Raw genomic sequence first — 26,910 nt, 5'->3', positions numbered from 1 at the left:
AGTTAATATCAACAGCAGGTAGCAACCTTTATTCTCACTCATTTGTTTTTTTTCTTTTTGTTCTGTTTTTTGCATTTTTTTTTTTTTTTGTAAGTGGGAAATCTATTTACAAAACCTGAAAAAGTTTCCTCTCCACCAGAGAACAGCTGAGGTTGGAAGGCATTTTTTGAGGGTCACCTACTCCAATTAAGACACTGGCAAGCCCCTTCAACACTTAGGGAAATGGAATTTCTCTCTTCCTTGCATTTGAGATTGATTTTTCTTCTGTTTCTTATTCCATTGTATTGTGCATTCTAAAAAACCATATTTTTTTACTCTACCCTTTTGATAGTCGATTCTTTCAAAAAATAAACAAGCCAAAAACTAAACCAAGAACCAAGACCAAAAAACCACTGTGGCTTTTACAATAAGCCTTTTTAGATTGACTGGATATAATATCAATTTTTCAAAAACCTTTGGGGCCGAAACAGATTTTGTTTATCATCCTCCTCTTACCTTAAATATTAGAAAAATTAAAGTGGCAGAGAAGCAGTTTTATCCTCACCTTTAAATAATTAAGATGATAATCCAGAAGAACAGTTGCATTAGTGATGCTATCCTTGGTTCCAACAAATACAAATGGTACCATTCCCTAAAAGACAGCAGCACAGTAATATTAATCCAATGGTTACCGATTAACCATGAAGTATCAAAGAGAACCTAATGTTTTTATAAACCAGAAAACAATTTTTACAATATGGATAAGCATAAATTCAAAATAAGACAACAGTATATTTAAGTTTTATGCTAACTAGATCATCTAGACTAAATTCTCCTGGTGCTAAAAGCTAATCTTGCTTAAAAAAAAACTTAAGACAACATCCACATTTTTTTCCATATCAAATGAAATAATAAAATATCATATTTCTTCCCTTCTTTCATAACTAATGTCACCTTTGTTGATCATATTTGCTCTCACTCAGCTACTTTTATGCTGCAGGTCATTTTAAGTCATTCATAAGATAACCGGAAAAAAATAGAGCTAAAGTTGTAATGCCTGGAATTATGACCTTTTCAGATAAAATATCTGAGGATCAACTTAGGTGATTAAACAGTCCAAGAAATCTACCTAACAGGGCCCTGAGCACTGAAAACAGCTAAACTTTAGCACTACTGCCCTCCCAAACATGAGCTAGATTTAAACTACTTGAGACTTATCAGTTGCAGCCTCAAAATAGTACAAGCTTCACTGTGAACTGCAAAAGTCAAACTAAGTCTTCTAAAGACTCAAGACACTGAAACCTATGTCAGTGCAGACAGAACTTGATTACCCTAACTGAACTTATCTATAATTGAATAAATAAATAATCACTAGGTTATCTCATCACAACCTCTAAGCATGTACTTCCACCGTACACACAGTTGTTAAACAACTGCATTTGAAACGGAGATTTGCTTTTGTCCCCCATACTCCTTCAACTGAGAGTGACTGAAGATGCTCTTAAAAAACAAAAAAATAAACACTCACAGCTTGCTGAAGCTCCCTGAAATGACAGTGACAAAACTGTAATATTTCTATTTTTTTTAAATGGGCAAATGACCCATTAGATTTTATACATCTGCACTAAATATACTGCAAGGAGAAAAACGTATATAATTCTTTTATTCTAGGAAGCCCCAGTACTAACACTAGATTCTATGAGGATTAGAAATCCTTTAGCCACAAGCATGTTCAACTGAAATATAAAACTTAAAGTACGTCAGATAATATAAGTATTTAATAATTAAGTTGTTTTTTTTTTAATATAAAAAAAACAACAGAATGGGCATTAACTACTTTATAATATCAGATCAAATAAAAGACAATTGACTCAAAAACAACTTAAGGAAAAAGCAGATGCACACTGTCACTTTTAGCCAAGGAACCTGTGTGTACAAGTGACAACTCATAACAATTTGAGCTAGTAATAATGTCAAGCAATTTCAGCCCCACAAAGAATTCAAAGTGCTTATTTATCGAGCCTTATTTCTAACTTCAAAGCAAAAGCAGAGTCTTCCACCTAGTTTCTGAAGTGAATTCTGAGCAACTTATGGGCATAAAAAATTTAGGGACAAAGAATATATACCACTGTAACAAACAAACAGAACTATTTCATTTAAAAAATTGTTAAATCTGGAAATCCTGATATAAAATTATGCAATTTACGAAACTACACACAAAATCTATGGTAAAATCCTGATCTGCTTCAGTGTTAAGAAAAAAGAACCCAATGCTGTATTCAGATTTAAAACCAGACTACTGTTCTTCGCAAAAAGGAAGTCTGCAACATTTGTCTCTGCATCTTGGAAGACTAGAATACATTCTTTTCTAATACGACATAAAAATAAGTACCAACTCTTTCCTGCCATGCTTTGACCTGAGGAGAAAGAAACAACACCTACATTATAATCAGAACTTCACCTTACATTATGAAGATAGAAGGAAGAATCTATTTTATCACTGGGCAGAATACAACCATCAGATAACACAGAAATCACATTAAATGAAAACATACCTCCTCTTGTGGAATATTTTTATCATTTTCAGCCTCAATTCTCACTCTTACAACACCAGATTTGTCCACTATCTCCTGAATCAGTTTTCCATTTTTTCCAATTACTTTCCCTACAAAAAGGACATATAAAACACTCAATTCTCAAGGCTTTTCCCCTAAGGATTGAGAGTATTATTATATTGTAATTAAACAAAATCATTTAGTTAACAGTGAAAGAACTTACCAAAATAGCTTAATATTCCACAACATATTTAACAGGAACACAGAATCTTACAACTGCTGAAGAGCCTACAACTTAACCTTTTTTTTTTTTTTTTTTTCCTTTTAATCACACAGGACATTGTTCTCATTATTCAAAGCTAAACTAAATTTTCATGTCTGTTTCATTTTTTTTTTTTGAAACCATGAAATTTTAAACTCTAAATATTTGTAGAAAATATGAGAAAAACAGCTACCAAGGTCTTCTTGACCACAAATCAAAAGCTTCGTTTGAATAATTTACTCCATTACATATCTTTGGTATAACAGTTTCCTAATAAACAAAACAAAACAAAAAAGCATTGGTGGCGAATTAAAAAAAAAAGTCAAACCAAAACACAAAAATGAACATTAAATTATAAAAAATGTATTTCTTGAAAACAAATATTAAGTAGAATTCAGCAGCACGATGAAATCCATTAAAAATTATGTATACATACAGTCCATTTTGTAACCTACATTTCAGGTTATTGATTTCTATGAAACCTTCAAAAAGACAACAAAAACTTTTTAGTTTATTTGAAATTTTTTAAAGGATAATTAGGTAGAGAAAACAGATGTCAAGTTTTTATTTTATCTATGGAAAATATAAAGATTCCAGTAATGTAGTAAAAGGGTTTTGACTTCATAATTCAAACTCATTCATTTTCTGGCAAATTAACTAGAAATTAGTAAGTGAACAAGCACTATTTTTGATATGAGATATGGTTGGTCCAATTATGTATTTTAAGGAATCTAGGCCAAGAAGCAGACTAAAAGTAAAATGCTGCCAAAACCAGAAGTTGTAAACAGAAAATAGACAAAGTAAAATAAAATTCAAGTTAAAGTAATAATAGCAGCCTATCATTTCACTTGCCCCCTAGAAGTAACAAGGAGTGGGATGAAGAACCTACCCTAAAGCTACTGTTTAAAACAACTCCAGATCTGAGCGATTGTAAGCACTTGTCCCATTGCAGAATTTTAGTTTCAACACAAGCTTTCATAAATTGCTCCATACGAAGTATGTTGGAGTTCATAGTATTCTCCCTCTTTGTAGCAACAAAACTCAATAAAAGAACTTCCACATATACCCCACATAATGAGGGCCACATGCACTCCTGTGCACTCATGAGGTATTTGATAATCAAAGTCACTATTATCTTTGGACAGCTTTCTTGACCTTCAAGTGCCTTAACCAGGCCTTCAGTTTATCCTACAGGGCTGCTTCTAAACAAACAAAAGCACGGGAGAAAAATACAAGACAGTGCAAGTAGTACTTATCTGTTGTAGAGCTGAAAAAAATCACAGCATCTTTGAAGGAAGTCATTCAATTCTTAGGCTCAATCAAGAAACTGTTCTACTTTGTATTAAGGCACATTTGAACTGCAAACCAGCAGGTAATTCCTTACAAAGGACTGAAAAATTCTACACAGAATGGGGGGGGGGGGAAGGAGGGGAAAGGTGGGCAACAAAAAAAACATCAAGAAAAGCATCTCAAACTCCAAGGCTTTCTAGCTCCTAAGAACTGCTCACAAATAACTTTTTCAGCTTTTTCTTAACCTGCCTCAGTTCTAAAATTAAAAACCTCAGAATGCATTTTTCTTCAACACTAATCTCTAACATACCTACTAAATTTCTTGGGACTTGTATGACATCTTCAGCAAACTCAAGATAACTTCTTGCCTTTTTCACTGCATCTTGATCCTAAAACACATAGGGTATATAAGAGAAATGAGATGGGTTTTCCTGAAGCATTTGTTGTTTTTTGATTATTATTATTATCTGAAAGGTTAAAGAAGGGATCTTACCTCTCCGTAAATATGGAATGTGCAGGTATCTTCATCAAGATCAATGGCAGTCACTCCAGGGACTTTTCTGGCTTGCTGAATATTAGCACCATGAGTGCCAATAGCCAAACCCATTAAGTCTTCACGAACAACAAACTGTTCATGAAATCGTGATGCAAGTTGTCTAGAACTCTGAAATGAATCCGGATATTTGTACCAATTAGATCAATACAATGGGAAAAATATTACAACAAAGTGTGATGATAAAAGGGCTGGCACAATAGAGAGGTGCTATAAAGGAAGGGAAGAAGATTGCTCACCTGTGTCAGAAGATTCTAGGTTCACAGGGGAAAGCTTCACCAAGGAGGGATCACCAGGAAGAGATCCCTCCCCAATGGCAGTCAGCCCTTAAATAATGTCTAAGAGCAGTGGAGCCAGGCTCCATCCCTTCCTGTCTCACAGGTGAACTGCCTATGCTCCCAGGGCTGACTGGGTCCTTTCCCCTGTTGCTCAATCAGTGTTTCAGGGGTGACTCAACAGATACCATACAATAGTGATTAAGGGAAACCCTATGATCTGTGTAGAAAACTGCACCATTTCAAGTTAGTGGGAAACAACGGTTGCTCAATTAAAATTCAGTCCCAAAGCTACAAAGATAATACTCTATAGATAGATGTCCTCTGTGTATAAAAACAAAAAAACTGGTGTGTACAGAAGGCAACAAAATTAAGGTGAAAATCCAATACATTGCTTAGACTGAGAGAACGCATTAAAATATTCACCCAGGAATCACAGTTCTACCCATTAATCTGAGAAATTCAGATTCATACTATCAAGACAAAATTCTATTTCAGAAAGGGGATAGAAGAAACTAAGCTATTAAATGAACACTCAATCATGTGTTTGAGACTCAGGTAACCTCAAATTAAACATCTGGTAATTGCTTCACAACTCTTATCACTTTTTCGTGAAACTGCTATGGTATAACTAAACATACAAAATGACTTACAGAATCTTAATGAAGGTTTCCTATATGAAAGAAGACACCAAGAAAAAAGTAATTAAAAATAGCTTTAAAACAAAACATTGCTAGAAAGACAGATAAAAACATACAAAAAAAATCAAAAAAGGAACAAGTTAAAAATAACACTAATAACTACAGTAAACAAATTTTTGAAGCAAGCCTGAGCTTCCAAGAAAACCACATCAGTGAACTTCAACTTATAGAAGTATATATAAAGCAGTTTCAATGTTTTTGTAATTGTATCATTGTAGCATCCATCACACAACAAGCAAGAAGAAATGGGAACTGAGGATAACTTTTGAGAACTATCTTGCAGCATGCTGTGGAGTTGGATTGCATGGAAAATACTCAGATATGCAGGAATGACAGATTTCGATACCATCATAAAATCTTGTCTTGATAAGAACAACCTGTCAACACCTCAGGTGTTGCCTCAGGTTACTGGCATGACCAGATCTTAAAAGTGCAAAAAAAAAAAAAAAAAAAAAGCTTGGTAAATACTGAACAGCGTGAACTTCACAACCTGTCAAACAAATGGAGAAGCTGCTAAAGATAGGTGGATATTTCATTAAAAAAAAAATATACAAATTCCATAAAAATCTTTTGTTTATAAACACTAAAACAATGGCTGATAAATTTCTACTACATCATCTTCATCCTTTCAAAGAAACAGATTAAGTTTTCTTATAAGATGCCTGTGTTATATGAAACCAGGCGATCACTAAATTCAGTTAACTAGCATATGGAAACAAATCAGAGTATGAATATACAAAACAAAACTAACATTGTTTATGACAATTAAGTTGTCACACATTTAAATAAAGTTACAGTACTTAGATCTACAGAGAAGAGCAAATATAAAACATGTAAAAAGTCTCTATTTACCATAGCAAGACTTATTAGTAATAACTTAATCCATCTACAGAAGATTATATCATCACAGGCAGAAAGTATTAAGTAAAACGGAAACAGTGTTCTGCAAGAAAAATAAAGTTCTATTATCATTCCAGAATCAAGAAATAATTCTATATGAATAATTTTCCTGCACTGCATTGAAGTTGTGAAGACACAAAGCCACGCTTGAAAATTGTTCAGGTGATAACAGCTCTTTAACCTCTTGCAACATGAAACTCTACAGAAGTTAAAAACTCCGTCCTATCTGAATTGCTACTGTTACCTGACCTGGTCAGGTTAAAACTGCTGATAAACATCTTGTGGGTAAATCACTGTCCGGGAATACTGGCTACAACAAATAGTGGGAAAATATCCAAAATTCATGAAATACTCAGGAATCACTATGCAGCATTTCTTTAACTGTGTTACAGGCAACTAAGACAGCAAGTATTATTTTGAATGTTTGCACATCTACATTCCAACAGTTAAACCAGTAGCTGTTTTACTAGTTAATGTGTTACAGACCACCAAATGAGAATAGAAAATAGGATGACCAAGTCAATCAGTGGTTAACACAACTACCTGTGATTTGTAGAAAAGATGAAACCACATCATCGCTGCTGTCTTCAGCTATGACAGTTAAAATGCATTTATATCACATCTACTAAAATATCATTAGCTTCTCCAGAAGCTATATATTACAAGACGTATTGTGTCAAAACACTGCAAAAATCTAACTATTTTCTTTGAATAGATTAATGAGAATCAGATACAAAAAGAATATATTAATACTTAGAGGTCATGTCCAAATTGTATTCATAGATAATAAAAACCAAACCAGAATATTAAAGTAGATTTCCACGTTTGTTTTTTTAAAATCTCAAAATAATTAAGCCATACCTAATAGGTAAGGGAAGCAAACAAAAACTGATTTGTTCAGTTATTTTACTTGATTTTCTAAAAGTCTTGTTTAAGAAGGAAAGCCATGCAAGAAGCTAATATGCAGAAATGAAAGAAGGTATAAAACATAACAAAGAGAAAGGGAAAAAGAAAGAGAACCTAGTGTAGTCATCATAGCAGTTTTACCTTTCCTACTCTGAACTACAGAAGAAAAAAAAGTAGCAGACATTCAAAGTTCTATGAGACAGAAAGGAGTTTATTTGATCAAAATAATGAACTATTAATATTGCAGTAAAGCCAACTGCATTCACTAAATATTTTTTCTGCACATGGATATGTGCAATATATTTGTATACCAATTAGCTTTTCAACAGAAATTATGAATACAGTTTTTGCTATCCGTCGTTTTTGAATTTGGCTGAAATTGTCTTTATAGCTCTTAATGGAAACATGAAAAATATCTGCCAACTTCTATCACACTAATTATAATCATTTATATATTTACCTCACAATAACCCATCACTAAAGTATGGCTCAGGTAGAACAAAGGCTTTCTAAGCAGAGTTGAACAAAATTCTTCAGCCTTTTGCAGCAGAAAAAAAGTTTCACACTTAGAACGAAAGCAAGAATCCCAGATTAGTTAGGGACAGGCATTAATGACAGCAGCTTCTGGTGCACACATCTGTGGGGACACAGAATGAGCTCTGAAAAGGCTGTTGTTCTTCCCACCTCTGAAATAATACTTTACATTTCATGAGGTAAATTGCTCACATGATTGTCAATTCTGGAAGAAGACAAAAATGCATGACTGAAGAACTACAGTGGGAATGCTCAAGAAGGAAAATCAATGAGAAGAATCAAAGAGAACAAACTGGTTCCTTCTTGGTCTTGAGAATATTTAGACCTGAACTATCTTGGATTACAGCTCTCTATAATACAGAAATCAGGAGACTAACAAGAGTAACAGAAACACTTCCTATAAGCAGTTGTGAGTACATCTACTGGATATAAGAAGTTTGAACTACCACACTATATCCCACTTAAAGCTAAAACCACAGTGGATCTAATCCTTCCTGGAGAGCAGAGTGGGGAATAATGAAATCTGGCTCAAAACCAACATCCACGTAAAGTTCAAAGTTTTAACACCCTTTAGTTCTTGTTGATGAATCTAAAAAGAAGTTTTTGGAAATGCTGCTATGTTTTTCTGATTTGTAGAAAAGAGAAAAAATACAAAGATAGGTTAATTCTAAAGATTCTCTAATTTCCTAGTATACTCCTTCCTCCCCCCCCCTCCCATGGACAAGTATGAGTCAAACTTCTTGCCAGTCAACACCCACTCTCCAGTTACAGAAATATCAGAAGTTTTATCTGCTCTAAGATAATTTTATCTAGAGACAAACCAATCCCTTTGTACATACTGACAACAGTCTCACCCCCTCCCATAGACTCACCTCTCATTTTCATAGAATCATAGATTCTTTTGAGTTGGAAGGGACCTTTAAAGGCTATCTAGTCCAACTCCCCTGCATTTGACAAGGACATTGATAGTTACATCAGGTGCTCAGAGCTTGATGGGGCTTTCACCACCTCTCTGGGTAACTCCTTCCAGTGCCTCACACTCTTATTTTTAAAAATTTCTTCCCAATCTAAATCTCCCCTCTTTTAGCTCGAAACAATTTCCCCTTGTTCTATTACAACAGACCCTGCTCAAGAGTCCGCCCTTCCCTTCTTATTGCCTCTCTTTAAATACTGACAGGCTGCTCTCAGGTTTCCCTGAAGCCTTCTCTTCTCCAGACTGAACAGCCCCAGATCCTTTAGCATGTCATTGCAGGGAGGTATTTCATTCCTCAGATCATTTTTGTTGATTCACTCTGGACATGCTCCAACGGGTCCATGTCTCTCCTGTACTGAGCACTCCCCATCAGGATGAGTGAGGTCTCAGAGCACAGAGCAGAAGGGCAGATCCCCTCCCTAGCCCTGCTGGCTATGCTGCTTTGGATGCACCGAGGATCCACTTGGCTTTCTGTGTTGTGGGGGCACAATGCTGGTTCATGTCCAGCTGCCATCCACCAGCACTCCCAGGTCCTTTTCGGCAGGGCTGTGCTTTATCCTTATATCCCCCAGCCTGTACTGGTAATGGGGCTGCCATGATGCATGTGCAAGACCTTGCACTTGGCTCTGTATACACCCTTTGGGCTATCCACTCAAGGGCTGTGTGTAGAGTAGTCACCAGTGAAAACTGAGGCAAAAAAAGTTGAATACCTCAGCACTCCCCCTTTGTTGTTACTAGTCTGTCTGAGCTGCTCACTAGGAAGAGTACACCCTCCTGGGCTTTTTTTTTTCTGGCTGAAGTACCTAAAGAAGCCTTTCTTATTCTTCTTTACACCCCTTGCTGCCAAGTCCAGTTCCAGTTGGCCTTCCTGACCCCACCCCTACAACACACAGCAGCATCCCTATACTCCTTCTTCCATGTTATCTGTCCCTAATTCCACTGCCACTATGTTTCTTTTGCAAGATCCTGTTCTAGTTTATCTTAGTATCAAGCCACACTCACTCCATCTATTTTTAAAAACATTGAATCAAACCTATAAAATGTGGCACTATCTATGCAATAATGACTGATTATTTTATGGTTCATACTATGAAGTATAGTATACACATACACATGTATACACACACATTTACTTTATAGTTTGAAAAAATATATACATTTATTCTTATTTAGTAACACAAAATCCTGTGTGATGGGAAGGACTGGGTATGAGATTGTAGAGATCGTACAAAAATGAGTATTTGTAAGAACAGGTCTCCTAACTATAAACTTATTACCTACTGTATCAGTAAATAATTATTTTCATCTCCCATTCAACTCCAATTAGCTATCTAGTGTTTGGAAATTATTTTTAAATCCAAAATTACTTCAGAGAATAAAAATCCATACCTCCAGTTGTTTGCTAGCTTCTTCATTTCTCAAAATCAGGGATAACTTAGTACGAAGACTTCGAAAGTGCATATCAATCAGCATATTTGCCCGCTTCGTTGTTACATCATTGATTGACTAAATTATTAATAAAGAAAACAATGTTTTATATATGAAATTTTCAAAGAAACTATTGCATTCGGCATGGTTAGATGTTCATACTTACTAAAATAATAAGCTGATGGTTTTCGGAATCATATATTACAGAAAAAGCTCCAACTGCCTTTTTGAAGTCCTTATGTGCAGACTCTTTGGCACACCTAAAAATAAAATGCTACAAAGTTAAAATAATAAACTGCTGCATTTACCGCCTAAAAGATTCCTTTCTTAATACAAAGAATCTTAAACCCATTTATCAACCTATATCCAGCTTCCCCCTTGCAACGAAGGTATTATTTCATTCGGACATAATCTACTTTACTTGCTTTACTTTGGTTTCTCTTCATGAGTAGGATGAAGTTTTTAAGCTTCATGTTAAAAAAGCTAAAAATCATTACACCAGCAAATCTAAAATTTTAAATGCACTATGCACCAGTAGGACATGTGACCTCACTGTAACTACTGCAGCATTGTAACAGCTTCCTGCTCATCTCACACTGATACTTTGCTTCTCTCCAGACTTCTACTATCTACACATTACTTAGTGAACTTGTTTACTGTAACTGTTGTTACTAGCCTGTCTAGTAACTTCCACAGTAACTTACTAACTTCCACAGTTCCAAGTCTAATCTGAATTTATAACTTCTTTCATATTGGGGCAATAACATAGGCCTCAAAAAATAATTAATTCTGAAGCTAAAAGAGGGGAATCACTATTATTCTAGATTTTAGAATTATATTCAGAAAAAAAAAGATGTCAGCATTCTGGGAGAAAACTAGTTTACGTACTGCACTACGGGAACTTTTAATCATTGCACAACTACTTGCAGAGCCATCATCAGAAAATCTTATGCCCTACAGTATGTTTTTTATTGTCATTAAATACCAGCTTTGACATTGTCAAATACTCCATCAATGAAGTACTGAACATTTACAGATTATCAATGAAGACGACAGGGAATGGATTCACATTAATTTAAACATAATAGAACAGCTGTAAGACAACAAATGGCAATAAATAAAAATCTTACATCTGTTCTGCACAAAATCCTTTAATCCAGCAGAAATTACATTTTAAAGATAATATTTTAAATTTTTGAGCTATGATCATATTCACATTTGTACCAAATATTTTAAAAATTTCTTTAAAGCAGTAAGACGCTTTTTTTTGTTCCTTCTTGCCTCAAGCTCAAGAAGCTACCCATGTTTTGAAACAATTTATAAAGAAATACTTGCACTTACATTTGCCTTAAATCCTCTGGTACTTCCAGTTTGATTTTATGGAAAGTATCTTTTGTTGCGGGTTTGTTAGGGTTCACAGATCTCAAACGCTCAATTGTGACAATTTCGTTGTACGTAGCATCACAGGCTGCATATTCTATTACATAAAACTGATATAAAAATAATAAAGTCATCCAAGACACGTTTTATTACAAGAGTAAGAACTACACTATCAAGTTAGAGGCACTTTTGTTAACTCACAAACGAAATCTGAACTTTTCTAGATCAAAGTTAACGGTACTTGCAACTGTCCTAGCCAAGAAACTTTTTGAAATTGAAGAGAGAAATACTAAAGTCATTATATCAAAATAAATGAAAGCAACACAAGAAAAACTGTAAATAAGTATATATTATATGCATATTCCTACCTCACCCTTTATCATTCTCACTTTAGCCAACCACCAGCAGCAGGGTTCTTTTTCATTTGCCCTGGAATAAACCTGAACAAAATACACATGTTATACAGCTGTAGCCCAAAAGCTGATACTGATTAGTATTACCATCAGCTCTGCAAAAGACGTGAAGACCAGCACAACATATGAGTACTTACAGTCTCTAATCTAAGAACTAAATAGCATGCACATTGACAGCTGAAATAGCTATCACAAATATAAGTAGGATATAAAACTACTTATATAAGATCATAGAAATCTACCAGCAATTGTTGCTTCAGTCTTTCGTGCAGTCAAAAAAGAAAATTCAGCCTTTTGTATGTTATATAATGCTTCTTACCTGTATGCAGATCTAAAGAATGGGGGGGATGACAGGAGGACACACCTTTACTACTTCAGTACATATATGATATTGGCTGTAACTACAGTAATTTTTTGACGTTTTCTTATTTTTCAAATCAAGTTTTGCTTGCATGCTATTAAGTACTCAAAGCTCTCACTTTTTATAAGAATTTGAAAATTTAATATTATTGCTTTATAAAACGTTGAAGTTTCAGGAACATGTTATACTAAATCCAGGCTGCTGCTAGCTTTACAGAGGTATTTACAGATATATCTTTATATTTACTCGTATTTTGCAGGAATACGTATAAAGGCTGCTCCAAAAGTAATACCTGCTACTTTTACATCAGAGATGCAAGCTGGTGGTATGACAGTAGAGGTTGAGCCTTCCTGTCCATATTCTGTTATAGTTTGTCATCGTGTGACAGACCGCAGCTGAGAAACAGTCTGACAGAATGGTGCCTGACAGAGAAGTGCGTATGAAGCAAAGGTATGGAAATGAACTCCTCCATGCAGAAAAAACATCACCCATTGACATTTATAAGGTGACATTTGCTCGTGCAGATTTTTATGAGCTCAGCCTTTGTTCATAGCTGGCAAAAATGCTAATGGTGGCTGACTAGGTTGAAAAATTGTGTTTCACAGCTGAGAATTTGCTCTGTCAAATAGTGTCCAGCAGAGGGCCAAAAAGATGATAAAGGGTCTGGAGAACCTCTCTTATGAGGTAAGGCTGAGCAACTTGGGTCTGTCCAGCCTTGAGAAAAGAATACTCAGAGAGGATCTGATCATTAAATAAATATCTAAGGTGCAGGAGGCAAAGGGACGAGGCCAGACTTTTCTAAGTGGTGCACAAACAAGGGGAAATGGTCACAATCTGAAGTACACAAAGTTCTGCACAAACGTGCATAAGAACTTCTTCACAGTAAGGGTGATGGAGCGCTGGAACAGAGTGGTTATGGAGTCTCCTTCTCTGGGGACATTCAAGACCCCCCTGGATGCCCACCTGTGAAACCTGGTCTGGGGAGCCTGCTTTGGCAGGAGGATTTGGACTTGATAATCTCTAGAGATCCCTTCCACCCCCTACAATTCTGATTCTGTTATTGTGCTCTTTATAACTGTTGTAGTTTCCATGGAAGTAAATAGAAGGCAACACCTTTGGACCAACCTACATATTAAACGTTTAATATGTAGGTTTAATACATACTAAAATTTTCATTTTTCATTCAGTTTTAAGTTTTGCTAACAAATGACATTATTAAATGCCTATGTAGATAAAAGTTATTATAAAGTCTAAATGTAGTTAAAGAACTATTGTCCAAGCTAACATAGCATATATTTCCAAATCACTGAGTTCTGACAAAGAAAGGATCCATAATCAAAGAAAATCTGATCCCATTTGTAAATCAGTGTGCACATAATGATATTGCCATACTGTCCAAAATACCTTTTGATGGCATGTTTGACATCATTTTCTATGTAGTGTTTGGAATCAAAAGAGTTACAACATATAATACAGAGACAAGCCTTCCACTGGCTTGGCTGACATTCTCATCCCAAATTCTCTCACTTCTCAAAAACAAACTTTGTTAATGGTGTATACATACCTCCACTTCATCACTTTCATTTATGTCTTTATTATAGCCTGCAGGTGGTGGAAACCTCACATCGTGGAATGGTATTTGTCTCTCCGGTTGCCAGCTACAAACAAAAATACAGTGAATGACCTAAACACTTTCACTTTCTTTTTAAGAAATAAAGAAATCAGAACCGCGTTGAAAATTCATTCACTTCAAGTTTTCACAGCTTTGCAGAGCTTTTGTGCACATATATCAAAATCTTGCTCCTATCTGTACTGTTTTGAAATCTTCCAGTTGTTTTTACAATTCATAGCTACAGGTTTTATCCCCAACATCAAAATGCAGGTTAAAAATTTCTTAACACTTTTGAACTTCTACTTCAAAAATCAGTCTTCTTCTTTCATCTATACCTTACAAGGAAGCAATCCAGATTATGCCTGAATTCAGGTTGAATTTTAAGATTCTTTAAGATTTAATATAATTAACATTACAAGAAAAGATTTTTTTTTCAAAAGTAACTGTAAAACAATTTCTAAAAATACATGACTCCATAACAAAGATACACCAGATAAAATTATACACACACACACCCCATCTTGGTTTTACTTCCTGAAGGAAACAAAACCTGACCTAAACAATGTAACAGAAGGCTAACTTGCTCTGCCACTAAATGATGGTAAAAAATTTAAGCATGGGAAACTGGCATTCATCACCATCTATAAAACAAATTTTGTAATAATGCAATCGGGAAAATCTATAATAAAATATTCTCATGAGATAGAAGCAGTCATGGTATCACCACCTCCTTAGAACTGGTTGCTATTACCTAAGTCCAATAATATATTTTCTAGAACATACACTTTTTCCCAGTTTCATTATTTAAAATATTTAAACAATTGAAAGCACAGACAACATGTAGACAGTAGTTAATCTCTTAATTCCCAACACACCAGCAGAAGCATACACTATCTTAAGGATACCACTCTCCATCATCATAAGTTCTATTTAGGTTCATCAAATTCAAGATAGAAACTCTTAACTCTGTATTTGTAGATATAACAGCAATATACTTACTTGTTTTCAAATGCAACTGTTATCGAATCTTCATGTACATCCTTTACAAATGCCTGTGAAGAAAATAAAGGTACAATTACAGCATGCCTACAGATACTTTTAAAGAGCAAGCCTAAAACAACGCTTTCCTTCCACAGAAATTAATATTATTCAGAATGTAAATATGTTCTTGAGTCAATCTTTTGCATTTTCCAGTAGACTAATATAAAACGCATACTGAAAGCTGATAACCTCCTGAATTTATGATTGTCAACGTGCAGACAGACAGAATGCCCGAGTAATACGCACAGCCTTTCTACTTTTCAGAAATAACGGAAGAGGTCACTAACAAATGACAAAATCATTTTGAATTATGAGATGAGAAATGCAATACATTAAACCTGAGTTATAGCTATCACTTTGTACATTCTGCAAGAAAACTACAGAAATTAAACACAACTACTCTTAAAAAAAAAATCCCACCTCTTTCACCACAACGTAAGCCTGAATACTGATCCACCAGAAATCACACATATCCATTCTAGTACAATTTTCACTCACAGTCAGCATCCTTAGCACACAAATTTAAGCAAAATGCCCTGCAGCCTTCCTTGTTTTCTTCTGGGCAATGAATAGCAGCTGTGCTAATGACTCGATCATTTCTCAGCCTTATGCTCAAACTTCCCCATCCACCAAACACTAAGATGATATTCTACTTAAACTTTGGGATTCACTAGGGAAGATATTTTTCATAGCCTCAAAAAGAGGGCGCATAGCAATGACAGTTGCAAATATTGCATTGTTTGTTTCCTTTAAAAAATACCTTTAAAAATTACTGAAATAGGCATTAGCAACATGCTGAGTATTTCAGTAGCATTTGTCCACGCTTTTCATGCCCTTGCAAGGTAGAGGTGGATGAAAGTCCAACAACAAGAGAAATACAGAAGTTAATCTATCAAAGGAGGTGCATCCCAGTAGTTGAACAAATTCTCAGTAAATTGAAAGTAACTTAGCAGCAACTTTCTTGTAAATTGTAATTAATGAACTGTAGCACATTTCTTTCTCTCCACTTTTCAAGTTTCTATGAAAAGAATAACACACATTTTAAGACTGTAAGACTGTTAGGTATGGCACTTAAGAGGTTAAAAAAAATTCCAGCAGCACTTCTTTCATGAAGTATTCTCAAGCATGTGCTAAATCGCAGCAGCATCTCACAGAATCAAACAAAAGCAGTACCTGATGACCAACATGGAGCTCCAATAACTGACTATAATTATAAGTAAGCAGTACATGTTCACAACTACCATTAGAGACATTCACTACAATAAAGAAGTAGAATGCTAGTTAATAATCTGAAAACAATAACATCACTAACAGAAGTCAAAGCAAAGTGACAAGAGCAAAAGACTGTTTTACATCTTGCTCGTCTCTCACAATACCATAAGAATAAAGTTTTTATTCTGAAAAGTTTTTATTCTGAAAAGTTTTTATTCTGAAAAGTTTTTATTCTGAAAAGTTTTTATTCTGAAAAGTTTTTATTGTTAGCACCCAAAGGATGCTCTCAGGCTCTAATAGTATTTAGATACTTATTTTGAAATTCCAAGATATTCTTTCCAAGGGAGTGGGAAACATAGGTTATGTTTTAATAATATAAAAGAGAAGATCTAGAACTGTATCTCTGCATCATGTTGACAGTAGAACATGAAACTATTCATATAAAAAGGCAAAAGAATTCCCAGATGAATGTTTATGTACTGTCTCTTCTGCAAGAGTTTACTGCTGTCTCTTCTGCAAGAAAACTCCAGAAAAACATGCATTTCACAGATACTATGTTAGTCCTGATTTGATTGGCATCACTATACATATCACCAAAGATTCTTTCCACATTTTGTCCAAGATGTTTGCCATGCGTAGCTCTGAATCCCCTATTCTTATAGATGGAACAGAAATTGATGCCTTTACTACCTGAAATAACACTGCAATTACTAGTGAGCATTTGCTACGACTCCTTCACACCACAGAATGGAAAAGATAGGACTTATAATTAGTTACATCGAGTACACAAAAAGTAGAAGAATTTTATAAAGGAAATCCAACAGAAACACTACCAAGAACAAGAATAGCCTTGAAGAAAACAGTTAAGAGTAACACAATACAATGTTCTGAGAAATAACTTGTTAATACTTGATTATCACGTTCACAAAACAGCAAAAATTGTTTCTGCTAAAGAAAGATGAACGATCCTTTTGGAGAAGTCATCCCCTCTCTAGTCATTAAAACACCAGAAGATGCTCCAATTATCATTCTGTTGAAGAGTATGGGTTATGACAGAAATACATGAGCGCAGTTGTTAAAAAACATTCTCATATTCAGGCCTGACAGCTCCTAACATCCAAATCATGCTGAGCAGAAGCTCCTGATTACAGCAACATAAGCAACTAGTGGTACTCATTCTGCAATCTACCATCAATAAACAAACTAGATAGTGACACAAATGCAAGTTATCAAGCTGAAGACTAATCTAGCACTTATAAAATCTAAAAAATGTAAAGCAAATAGCTAATTAAAAGAATACTTAACTACGGGCAATCATTGTTTTCAATTTAACTTCACGTCCTAATTTAAAGATTGAAGAGTTAGTACAGCAGTTGCAGAGTTTTTGTCAGTTACTGTCTGTCACACAATAAAAGAAGGGTGAGCTTCATTAGGCCGAAGATGATCTCAAAAACGTGCAAAGGTTTACAAGTTAGTTATAATAGTGTTTTCTCACTTTCCAGCTACTATGAAGGCTCCTCTTAAGGAGATCTTCAACATCGCTTTGGCCTTAACCCAGAAATCTGAACATGCCTGAATCAACAACTTTTGACCGTGAATAAGTAGCATTGGTACAGATGTCTCACTGACTTCAGAGGAGTCAGCCACAGGAGCAGATAGAATATCTGCTTTTTCCACCAGCCTGGCCAAAAACACTGATGTTACTTATTTGCCCTTTAATTTCTAGCCTTGCTGATCTTACAAACATAAAATTCCTAGCAAAATATCCCAATCCAAAAATACAGCATATACAACACCCCAGTCTACTTCTGTAATGAGCTTTATGCTTAGAAAACAATCAGACAAAATATATTAATAGCCTAAACATACAATTCCCTAATTCTACCTAACCAGAGAAAGCTGGCTTCCCTTTTTCCAATCTTGTGACATCGAAAAAAATCTGATACCTTGATCAGATCAGTTTTTATAGCCTATATTACAGCATTATGTCTATTCTCCACAGGTATAAGAAGTTAAACAGACCTGTATTAAGTAAAAATGGAAATTCAAACCTAAAGGTGCATATATGTGGACTTGAATTGCACACTCAAAAGAGACAAAACACTGGCTACGATAAATATGAACACACACGAGAAGCACTAAAAACAGTGAAACTAGATGGAACTAAAATAAGGAAATGAGACACTGTGACTACAGTAGCTACGATATCACAATTGCAATGACATCAAATTAGAGTACATAAGAAGAAATTCAAATCACTGGAAGTTGTGCTTTTAATTCTGTAAATAGAAGTATTACAGAAGCTAGGACTGCTTCTTCTTCCCTGAGATGAAAAAATCGAAGTGTGGCACATTTCCTACACCAGATTTGACTTTCAGTCACATTAACAATTAGTATTTTTCTCCATGCTTCAGACATAAACAAAAAAAGATTACAATCAAACAGCGACAGTATCTTTCTCACACATATGAACACTGACATTCTAGGAAGAGCTGAATAATAAAGATATGGTCTAAGTTTTATGAATGACTAAACAGAAAGTAAGAATTACTGGAGACACCTATATATTTATTTATGTGCTAAATGGCATAACGGACACTTCAAAGGAATAGCACAGGCTCTAGCTGTCATTAAGTGTCTTTGCAGTTGTTGTCCTCCCTAACCCTTAAATCAGATAGAACCATTTTAATAATGAAGGACAATAAATCTAAGTGAGAACAGGCAAAATAATGACTGTTGCATTTATACAAACCAGTGTCTACATCTGCCTAACAGCTCTGTAACGTTTTATTCCTGTTGCAAGGAAAGAGTCATAAGGAACAGCAAGTCAAATCTGAGAAAAGGCATACCATACAAAAAGGTAGGCCAGGAAAAGAAGAACAGTAACAGAAATGAAAACTGAATCAGAAAAAATAGTACAGGCTATCATCCTCTGAAGGACTGTGAATGAACAAAGAGAACGATGATGCTTGCTAGGGGTATGCTGCCTCCAACAGGATGCTTCCTATCTCCAGCAGATTACAAGCGATAATTACTCCCAAACTGGGGAAAGGAAAAAAAAATAAAAAAATTCCATCCTAGAAAGAAATCCACCACATTCCCTTTTCAAAACAAATTATATCTAGAGCTAGCACTGGAAAGATTGGATAACAGACTGTCTGAAAATAAGAACGTGAGAACTTTGATTACTGTACCTACGTGAACCAACACAATGTTAAATGATGTACCTAACAGCACGCACCTCCACAATTCAGCTACTTAGCTGAGGGCTGCTAAGAGGCAGTTCCTTCCCCTTAAGATACACAGCCCTGGCTGCTGGAATAGCCTTAAAAGTAAAAAAAAAAAAAAAAAAAAAAAAAAAAAAAAAAAAAAAGAGTATTTAATCTTTTATTGACAGGGATTATGGGCCAAGCAATATATTAAGACATGACAAAGCATTTTTAGGCACTAAATTAGTGATTAAGCCTAAATCATGCTTTTTGACTACACTGTACTTTCCATGGAATAATTCATATGGGAAAGGAGAAAAAGTTCATGGAACTGTGAAGCATTCTTAACATAATTAAATCATTACTCCATGAAAGAATATCCAGTTATCAAAATGATACATTCAAGAACTCTTGTGGAACAATGTACCTGAATTAAAATTTTCCCCACTCTGAATGCATACTCCACCTACTGAAGTACCAAAATCATCTTCTGTGTTATATGTGGAACACAGGCCCTTAAGATGCATCTCAGCATGCATTCTGGATCAAGTCCCATAGGCAACATAAGCAGAGAAAAGCCTAGTTTATCACTCTCAGTAGAGTCTAGGTGACAATTAGGCACCAGTTTCGTACTTTCAAGATCAAGATGTTGCTGGGAACACTCAAAATCAGAACATGTTTATGGACTTGAATTCATATGGTCTCTAGAGAGTCTATGAAAGCCTCAAGGGGAAATGAGGTACTCACTTGTACCACTCCACCTGTTCACGACTCTAGCAGCCTCATGTTCCTTCCTTCTATATTCTCATAGCAGCAGGTTTTGTTTGCCAAAACATTTGTATATAATAATGAAGATAAGAATGATAAGATATAATAATGAAGATAAGAATGATTTCAAGCCAAAGAAACTACCACTAAGTATCAGTAAACCTGAAATGGAATTCAAAAATTTTGCTTTAGATATGTTTTGCATTATTGTTGTAAAACATTTCTAAGGAAACTTTTTAAACAACAACAACAACAACAAAAAGTCTTGTAATTATGTCCACACTTAACATCACCACACTTCTTGTTATCTTGGATTAATCAATTCATTTTATAATCAAATCCGAGATCTGCAAGACAAGTATAAAACTCAGAAGAAAGGAAGCATTCAGATAAATTACTTAATAGAAGCATGAACTCATCATCATGATACATGAAAGATCTGTAACTAAAACTCCAGCAATTTAGGCTGGAGGAAAATTGCTGATCTACATTGATTAGTACTGTGTGAGATTGCTTTAAAAAAAAACTAAAAAAAAAATTAATCTGTTGCTCCATTTATCTTAAGTGTAATGCTCCATCTAGACAGGCAATACACATGAAGTGTAATAAACCTACATGTCCCATTTAAGTTCCCTTAGATAATTCAACCAATCCCTCCCAACCAATCCTTAGAGACTAAGGAGGGGAGGGAAAAAAAAGTAAGATTCCTCTATTTGAATTTCTAAAAGTTAAAAAGCAAACACAACACACAGCTTGGAGGCAACGCTCGTGTCATAACTTAGATACGCTGAACTATACGTAAGGAATAAATTGCTGTGAGTATATGCCTATCTGTAATTATTACCTTAACAACAATCAGAAGCGTGCAATTCGTTTTGGAGGAAAGGGAAAAAGAACATAATGACATTAGAACTACATGTGACTTAAAAAAAAGTTTACAGAAGTTTTATATTCTCCCTGGTTTCTTTAACAACACTGGTTACTAAAGAATGTACAATATCATTTTCAGTATCATTTATTTTGCAGTACTGTATAAATATTGTTATATAATTTGATGAAAGCCTCATTAGAGCTTGTCTCTTAAGTAATATATTTATGCGTGTGTTTTTTTCCTGTCCAAATACTGTACCTTTAAAAACCTTAAAGCTGATTTTTCAAAGTACTAAATAACTTAATTACAGGAAGTGATGTGCAGATCCAGGACTTTGACTTCAACATCGAAAACCCACAGCATACATCTGTGTACCAAGCTTTCAGACTTCTTCCGTACTTTCCTTTTTTCTTTATTTTAAACTTCTCCAGAATGAGGATGAACAAATGTACTTTAGAAATAAGTTTTTAAATTGTCTCCGTGGAAAAAACTCAAGTCAAGTGTGTTGGACCTGTATCATTCGGCCACCAGCCTGCCCTACCACATTAACATCACAGCGTGAAATTCTACCTCCTCCTTCCTTACTAACATAAATATTTGATGCTGCACAATAACAAGTCCAAATTTTAAAATACTACAACATTTAAATAACAGTAAACTTGCAGAAGACGACGGAGGAGTGCTCCTGGTATGTTTGTAACAGGTGTACGTGACAATGATAGTAGGCCCAAATTCACTGTGCTCAAACTTGGGTTTTCAGTGAACAGGGCAGAACCACACCTTGCACCCTAATAATGCACTAATTAATGCATCCTAACACAAGCAAAGCCACGCCAATACTACGCAGTATTAACAGAAATATTAAGACTCAATTCGTGTATTGAAGAATCAATGATTGCTTTATTCAGCACACAGACTTGGAAACGAACACGGAACGCTGTTCAGTAGTTTCAGGAAAAGGTACAATTGATGATAAGATGCATTTAGCAGCTCAGCAAACATTTTTGGTCAAGCAACACTCTCTTTAATGTTAATGTGCAACGTCCCCAGCCGTGGTATTAAGAAAAATAATTGACAACAGCTCTCATCGCGAACGTGTATGGAACAAACACCCCTCTCCTCCCCCGCCTTAAACGCCGTGCAGCTCCGCCGGGAACCTGGACAGCGAGAAAGACTTTCCTTAAGCAGCGACAAAAGCCAAGGATTTAACAATTAACGCCCCATCCCCGGCCCCGATCCTCGCTCCGGCGCCGACAGACCAAGGCCCCGGCCCTCCTCCCCCGCCCCAGCGGCCCCGGGGCCTCCCCTTCCCACAATAGGCTTAGGCCCGAGGCCTCCTCCTCGGCCGGGGCCTCTCCTCCCTCCGCCGCCCGCACAGCTCCCGGCTCCGGGCCCGCACCTCCCGGGCACGGCGACGGCCCGGCCGCGGCCTCCACTCCTCCCTCCCGCCCCGGGGCCCCGCTCTCCCTCCACGCGGGGAGGAGCCGCCGCCGCCGTCGCGTCCTCCTCCTCCCGTCCCAGGCCCCGCTCCCTCCCCCGAGGCCCGGCCCGAGCGCGCGGTACCTTGTAAAAGGCCCCGTTGGAGCCGCGCACCTCCACCACCAGCTCCTCCATGTTGTGCGCGGCGGCGCAGTGCGGGAGGCCCAGGCTCAGCGCCTCGTCCTCTGCTTTCCTCTTTCTCTCTCTCCCAGAGCCGGAGGAAGAGGAGGCAAAGGTGTGTGTGTGTGCGGTGTGCGTGTGCCGGGCGGGGGAGGGGAAGGGGAATCTCAGTTCACCGCGAGCCCGCGGGGGTGGGGCCGCGCGGGGCGGGGCGGGGCGGGGGGATGGGGGCGGCACTGCAGGCCGCTCCGCGCCGCCGCCGCCGCCGCCGCAGCCGCAGCCGCTCGGCCTCAGGGAAATGAAAGCGAAACGGCCGCCGCCGGGCGGCGCGCGAGGAGCGGCGGCGGCGAGAAGGCGCCCGCTTCGGCTGTAACCACTGAATCCCGTCACGTGACGGGCCGCGGCGGGGCGGGGAGCCGGCCCCAGCCGGCATGCGCCGCTCGCCGACCGCCTAACGGCCGGGCCCCCCACCGCCCCGCCCCCCTCCCGCGAGCGCGTACTCGCGCGCACTCGTACACATCCGCAACGGCGGCGTCAAGCCGCAACCGAGCCCAGCCGACGCGAGTCTGCCGTCGTGCCGCTGAGTGACGGTCCCGCTGGCCAATCATGTTGCGTTCTGCCCCTGGCGTTCTGACGAATCAGAGAGGGGGCAGAGCGGAATGGGCTTTTCTTCGAAGCGGCCCCCGAGCGGGGGCGGGGCTCAGGGGCCGAGGGGGCGCGGGGCGGGGTGGGCGGCGGGGTGATGCGTGGGCGGTGCTGTCCGTCCTCGTGCCACGGCGGTGATTGCAGCCGAGAGGGCGGGACAGCGTCCTTGCTGTGGCGGTTCTTATCGAGCTTTGCACTGACTGATGCTCTGACGGCTGTGGCCTAAACAGCGCATAAGAGGCATAACGGGACATCAACAACACAGTAGATCTGGAGAGCTGGTGTGCCGGTGCCTTCGCGAGAGAGTGGGGCATCCTTCAACCAGCTCTGTGCATGGAAAACAATAAAGTTTGCCTGTTATTATAACTGTACCTGAGAACTTAGTGTGCACAGTCGCTTAGTGTGTGAATCCCAACCCTTGTAAGTGTTCTGACAAGAAATTGGAGCGGCCTGCACGCAGTGGACTACAGCTTGGTGCTGGTCTCTCTGAAGAAACGTGGCTGTGGCAAAGCTTTTGCAGCTGGGTGTGTAATGGAACAAGCGCTGCCTGTGCAGCCTGTCATCAGAGATGCACAAACACCAGTGTGATCTTCCAGTGTGCTTTTCCACTAACCGCAAGGAATAAGATAAGACAGAATGATTTTATTGCTACCTTCAAAAATCACAATATGACCATAGCTGTGATTTCTCTGAGTTTGTGGTGCTCTTGTTATGTATTTGACACTGTCTTCCACAATATCATCACTGTCCTTGATAAAGATGTTAAAGAGCACCAGTCCCAAGAGAGACCCCTGGGGGACACTGCTCGTTACCGACCTCTGCCTGGAGAGCCATTGATCACCACCCTGTGTCTGCAGCCTTTCAACCAATACCATATCCACCGAATGGTCCACCCGTCAAATCCACATCCCTCCAATTTGGAGATAAAGATGTGGTGGGGGACCATGTCAGAGGCCTTGCTGAAGTCCAGGTAAACGACATTGATTACCTTCACTTTATCCACCATCACTCCATCATAGAAGACCACCAGATTGGTTAGGCATTACCTTCCCTTGGTGAAGCTGTGCTGGCATCTCACACTCACTCCTCATGTGAACACTCATAGAATCATATCATAGAATCATAGAATCACAAGGTTGGAAACGACCTATAAGATCATCTAGTCCAACCGTCTTCACACTGCCACTGCTACCACAAGCACTAAACCATATCTCGCAGCTCCTCATCCAGATGCCTCTTGAACACTGCCAGGGACGGCCACTCCACCACCTCCCTTGGAAGGCCATTCCAGTGCCTGACCACTCTCTGAGAGAAGAAGTTCTTCCTTAAGTCTAACCTAAACCTCTGGTACAACTTGCAGCCATTTCCCCGGGTCCTGTTCGTTGCCTGGGAGAAGAGGCCAAACCCCTCTTCACCACAACCTCCCCTCAGGAAGTTGTAGAGTGCAATCATGTCATCCTGGAGGATCTGTTCCACGATCTTCCCAGGCACAGAGGTGAGACTCACCAGCCCGTAGTTCCTTGGGTTCTCCTTGCTCCCTTTTTTATAAACAGGAATGACATGACCCTTTTTCCAGTCACCTGGGACCTCTCCTGACAGCCACAACTTTTCAGTTATCATGGAGAGCAGTTCAGCAACCACCTCAGCCAGCTCCTTCAGAACCCTGGGATGCATGTCATCCAATCCCATAGACTTGTATGCATTCAGTCTCATGAGGCAGTCTCAGACTTGCTCTACCCTAGTAGATTTATTTTAATTATATTGTATTACAGTTTGTTACCTTGCATTCCGATACCATATTTAGAAAATTAGTTTGTTTCTCCTCAGATTGTTGCCACTGTTTTTAATTATTTGGGGTCCCGTTTCCTTTTTCCGTAGTCATGGATCTGCAGATCCCTCTACCCTGCTAGTCATGGAACTGGGCTGAACCAGCACGTAAACCATCAACATTCTTGGTGGAGAATGCCCACAAAAGCTGCTTTTTAGCTTTTAGAATGAATCTCTCTCTGCTCCTGGAGAGTTTGTTAGGGAACTTTATCAGCACTTCAAGTTTCTGTGCTGAAAAACTTGACCTTGAAAGTCCAGGAGGACTGCCAGTATTTTGGGATATTTGTAAACTTTGAGCACTGCTATCTTGCTTCTGTAAAGAGAAAAAAAAAAGTGCTTTCTCTTGTAAAACTGCTTTTCAAGGGACTGCATGCCATTGTTTTTTTCTTTTGTAGTGCTCAAAACATGTTGGGCCTTAATTAAGTTTGCCACTTTGCTCTATGGAGCTATAGGTATATATCATCGATTGAAAACATTGATGAAAATAACTACCTGGTATCTGCATACAATGTGGCATACAACTCCAGAGGGAGCTGCTAATTCTACAGAATTTGTGGTTTTTAAATAGGCTCCCAGTCTCTTCCTTGAACCCTTTATGCATTTTTTGAATGCTCATCTGATCATGTTGTTAATCTCCCTGAATGTACTACTCATCATTTCACTCAGTATTCGTATTCATCATTTTTTGCAGAAGCCTTCCCCAAAACCAGAGAATACTGAATGGCAGGGAGTGTGGAGAGGTTTGGGAGAGACTTTAGAGAAACAGACATCTTCAGTGTTGTGGAACTTTACTCCTGAACACCTGAAAAACCCAGAGAGCCAAAACAGATATTTGAGACAGGAATGTTAAGGCTCAGGCAAATCTGAGGAGGCACAAATGATTTGGGGCCTGGATAATGCTTATTGGGCCTTATTAAATACTATCCCAGAGAGAGAGAGAGTTTCTGAAATTGAGAGTGTCTCTGTGCTGAAAGAGAATGTTTCAGAGCTGATTGGAGATTCTCCATGTTCAGAAAAGGAGTCTTCTTGTTGAGAAACAGAATCTCCAGGCTGAGCAAGAGAGTCTCCAAGCTGAGAAGGACAGTCTCCGATCTGAGAGAAAAGACCTCCAGTCTGAGCAAGACATGCTGTGGTGTGAGCAAGACGCCTTCCAGTCCAAGTAGGACACCATCCAATCCGAGAGAGATACCCTCTGAACTGAGACTCCCTTCAATCCAAACTCAACAACCTTCAGTTTCAACAAGACACCCTCCAGTCCAAGCAAGACGCCCTCTGGTCCGAGAGGGACATCCTCAAGTCCAAATGGGATGTACTCCGAACTGAGTGAGATGCTTTCCAGCATGCAAAATTCAGTCTCCAAATTGAACTAAACAGAACTCAGTCTCATCAAGTCATGCTTGAATCTGAACTAAATACCCTCATAATGGAATGAGACAGACTCCGAGCTGAGCTGGAGAGTGAGAGCATCAGAACTGACCAACCTGATTGACTACAGGAGGCACCAGAATCAATGTCGGTTGCCCCTGTAAGAGGACAGAGAATGAAATGAATCTTGACTCATTTAGAACAGAAGAAAAAGGAAGAGGGGAAAGTAGAGGAAGCAGACACTGCAGGAG

General features: G+C 38.1%; 1 protein-coding gene across 2 annotated transcripts in view; it reads right to left on the bottom strand.

Annotated features, from left to right (window-relative positions):
* The window catches only part of FMR1 (fragile X messenger ribonucleoprotein 1), a 30,218-nt gene extending 7,176 nt beyond the window's left edge, over window positions 1-23,042 (bottom strand). Inside the window, exons 1-11 of one of the 2 annotated variants that reach the window (XM_031602668.2) lie at window positions 22,787-23,042; window positions 15,122-15,174; window positions 14,075-14,168; window positions 12,105-12,176; window positions 11,698-11,846; window positions 10,523-10,616; window positions 10,318-10,434; window positions 4,580-4,750; window positions 4,397-4,475; window positions 2,535-2,644; window positions 545-631 (exon numbers count right to left, since the gene is read on the bottom strand). In XM_031602668.2, coding sequence (XP_031458528.1) covers window positions 545-631; window positions 2,535-2,644; window positions 4,397-4,475; window positions 4,580-4,750; window positions 10,318-10,434; window positions 10,523-10,616; window positions 11,698-11,846; window positions 12,105-12,176; window positions 14,075-14,168; window positions 15,122-15,174; window positions 22,787-22,837 — 1,077 coding nt within the window. In that variant the 5' untranslated portion in view covers window positions 22,838-23,042. The remainder of the gene's footprint in view (window positions 1-544; window positions 632-2,534; window positions 2,645-4,396; window positions 4,476-4,579; window positions 4,751-10,317; window positions 10,435-10,522; window positions 10,617-11,697; window positions 11,847-12,104; window positions 12,177-14,074; window positions 14,169-15,121; window positions 15,175-22,786) is intronic. The other variant, XM_031602669.2, reaches the window with a different exon arrangement.
* Between the last annotated feature and the right edge of the window lie 3,868 nt (window positions 23,043-26,910).

Source organism: Phasianus colchicus, chromosome 14 (assembly GCF_987193195.1).
Source record: "Phasianus colchicus chromosome 14, bPhaCol1.hap1.1, whole genome shotgun sequence".
In the NCBI taxonomy this organism is placed as follows: domain Eukaryota; kingdom Metazoa; phylum Chordata; class Aves; order Galliformes; family Phasianidae; genus Phasianus; species Phasianus colchicus.
Note: the sequence above shows the minus strand (reverse complement) of the source record. Positions and strands in the feature narration are given on the sequence as shown.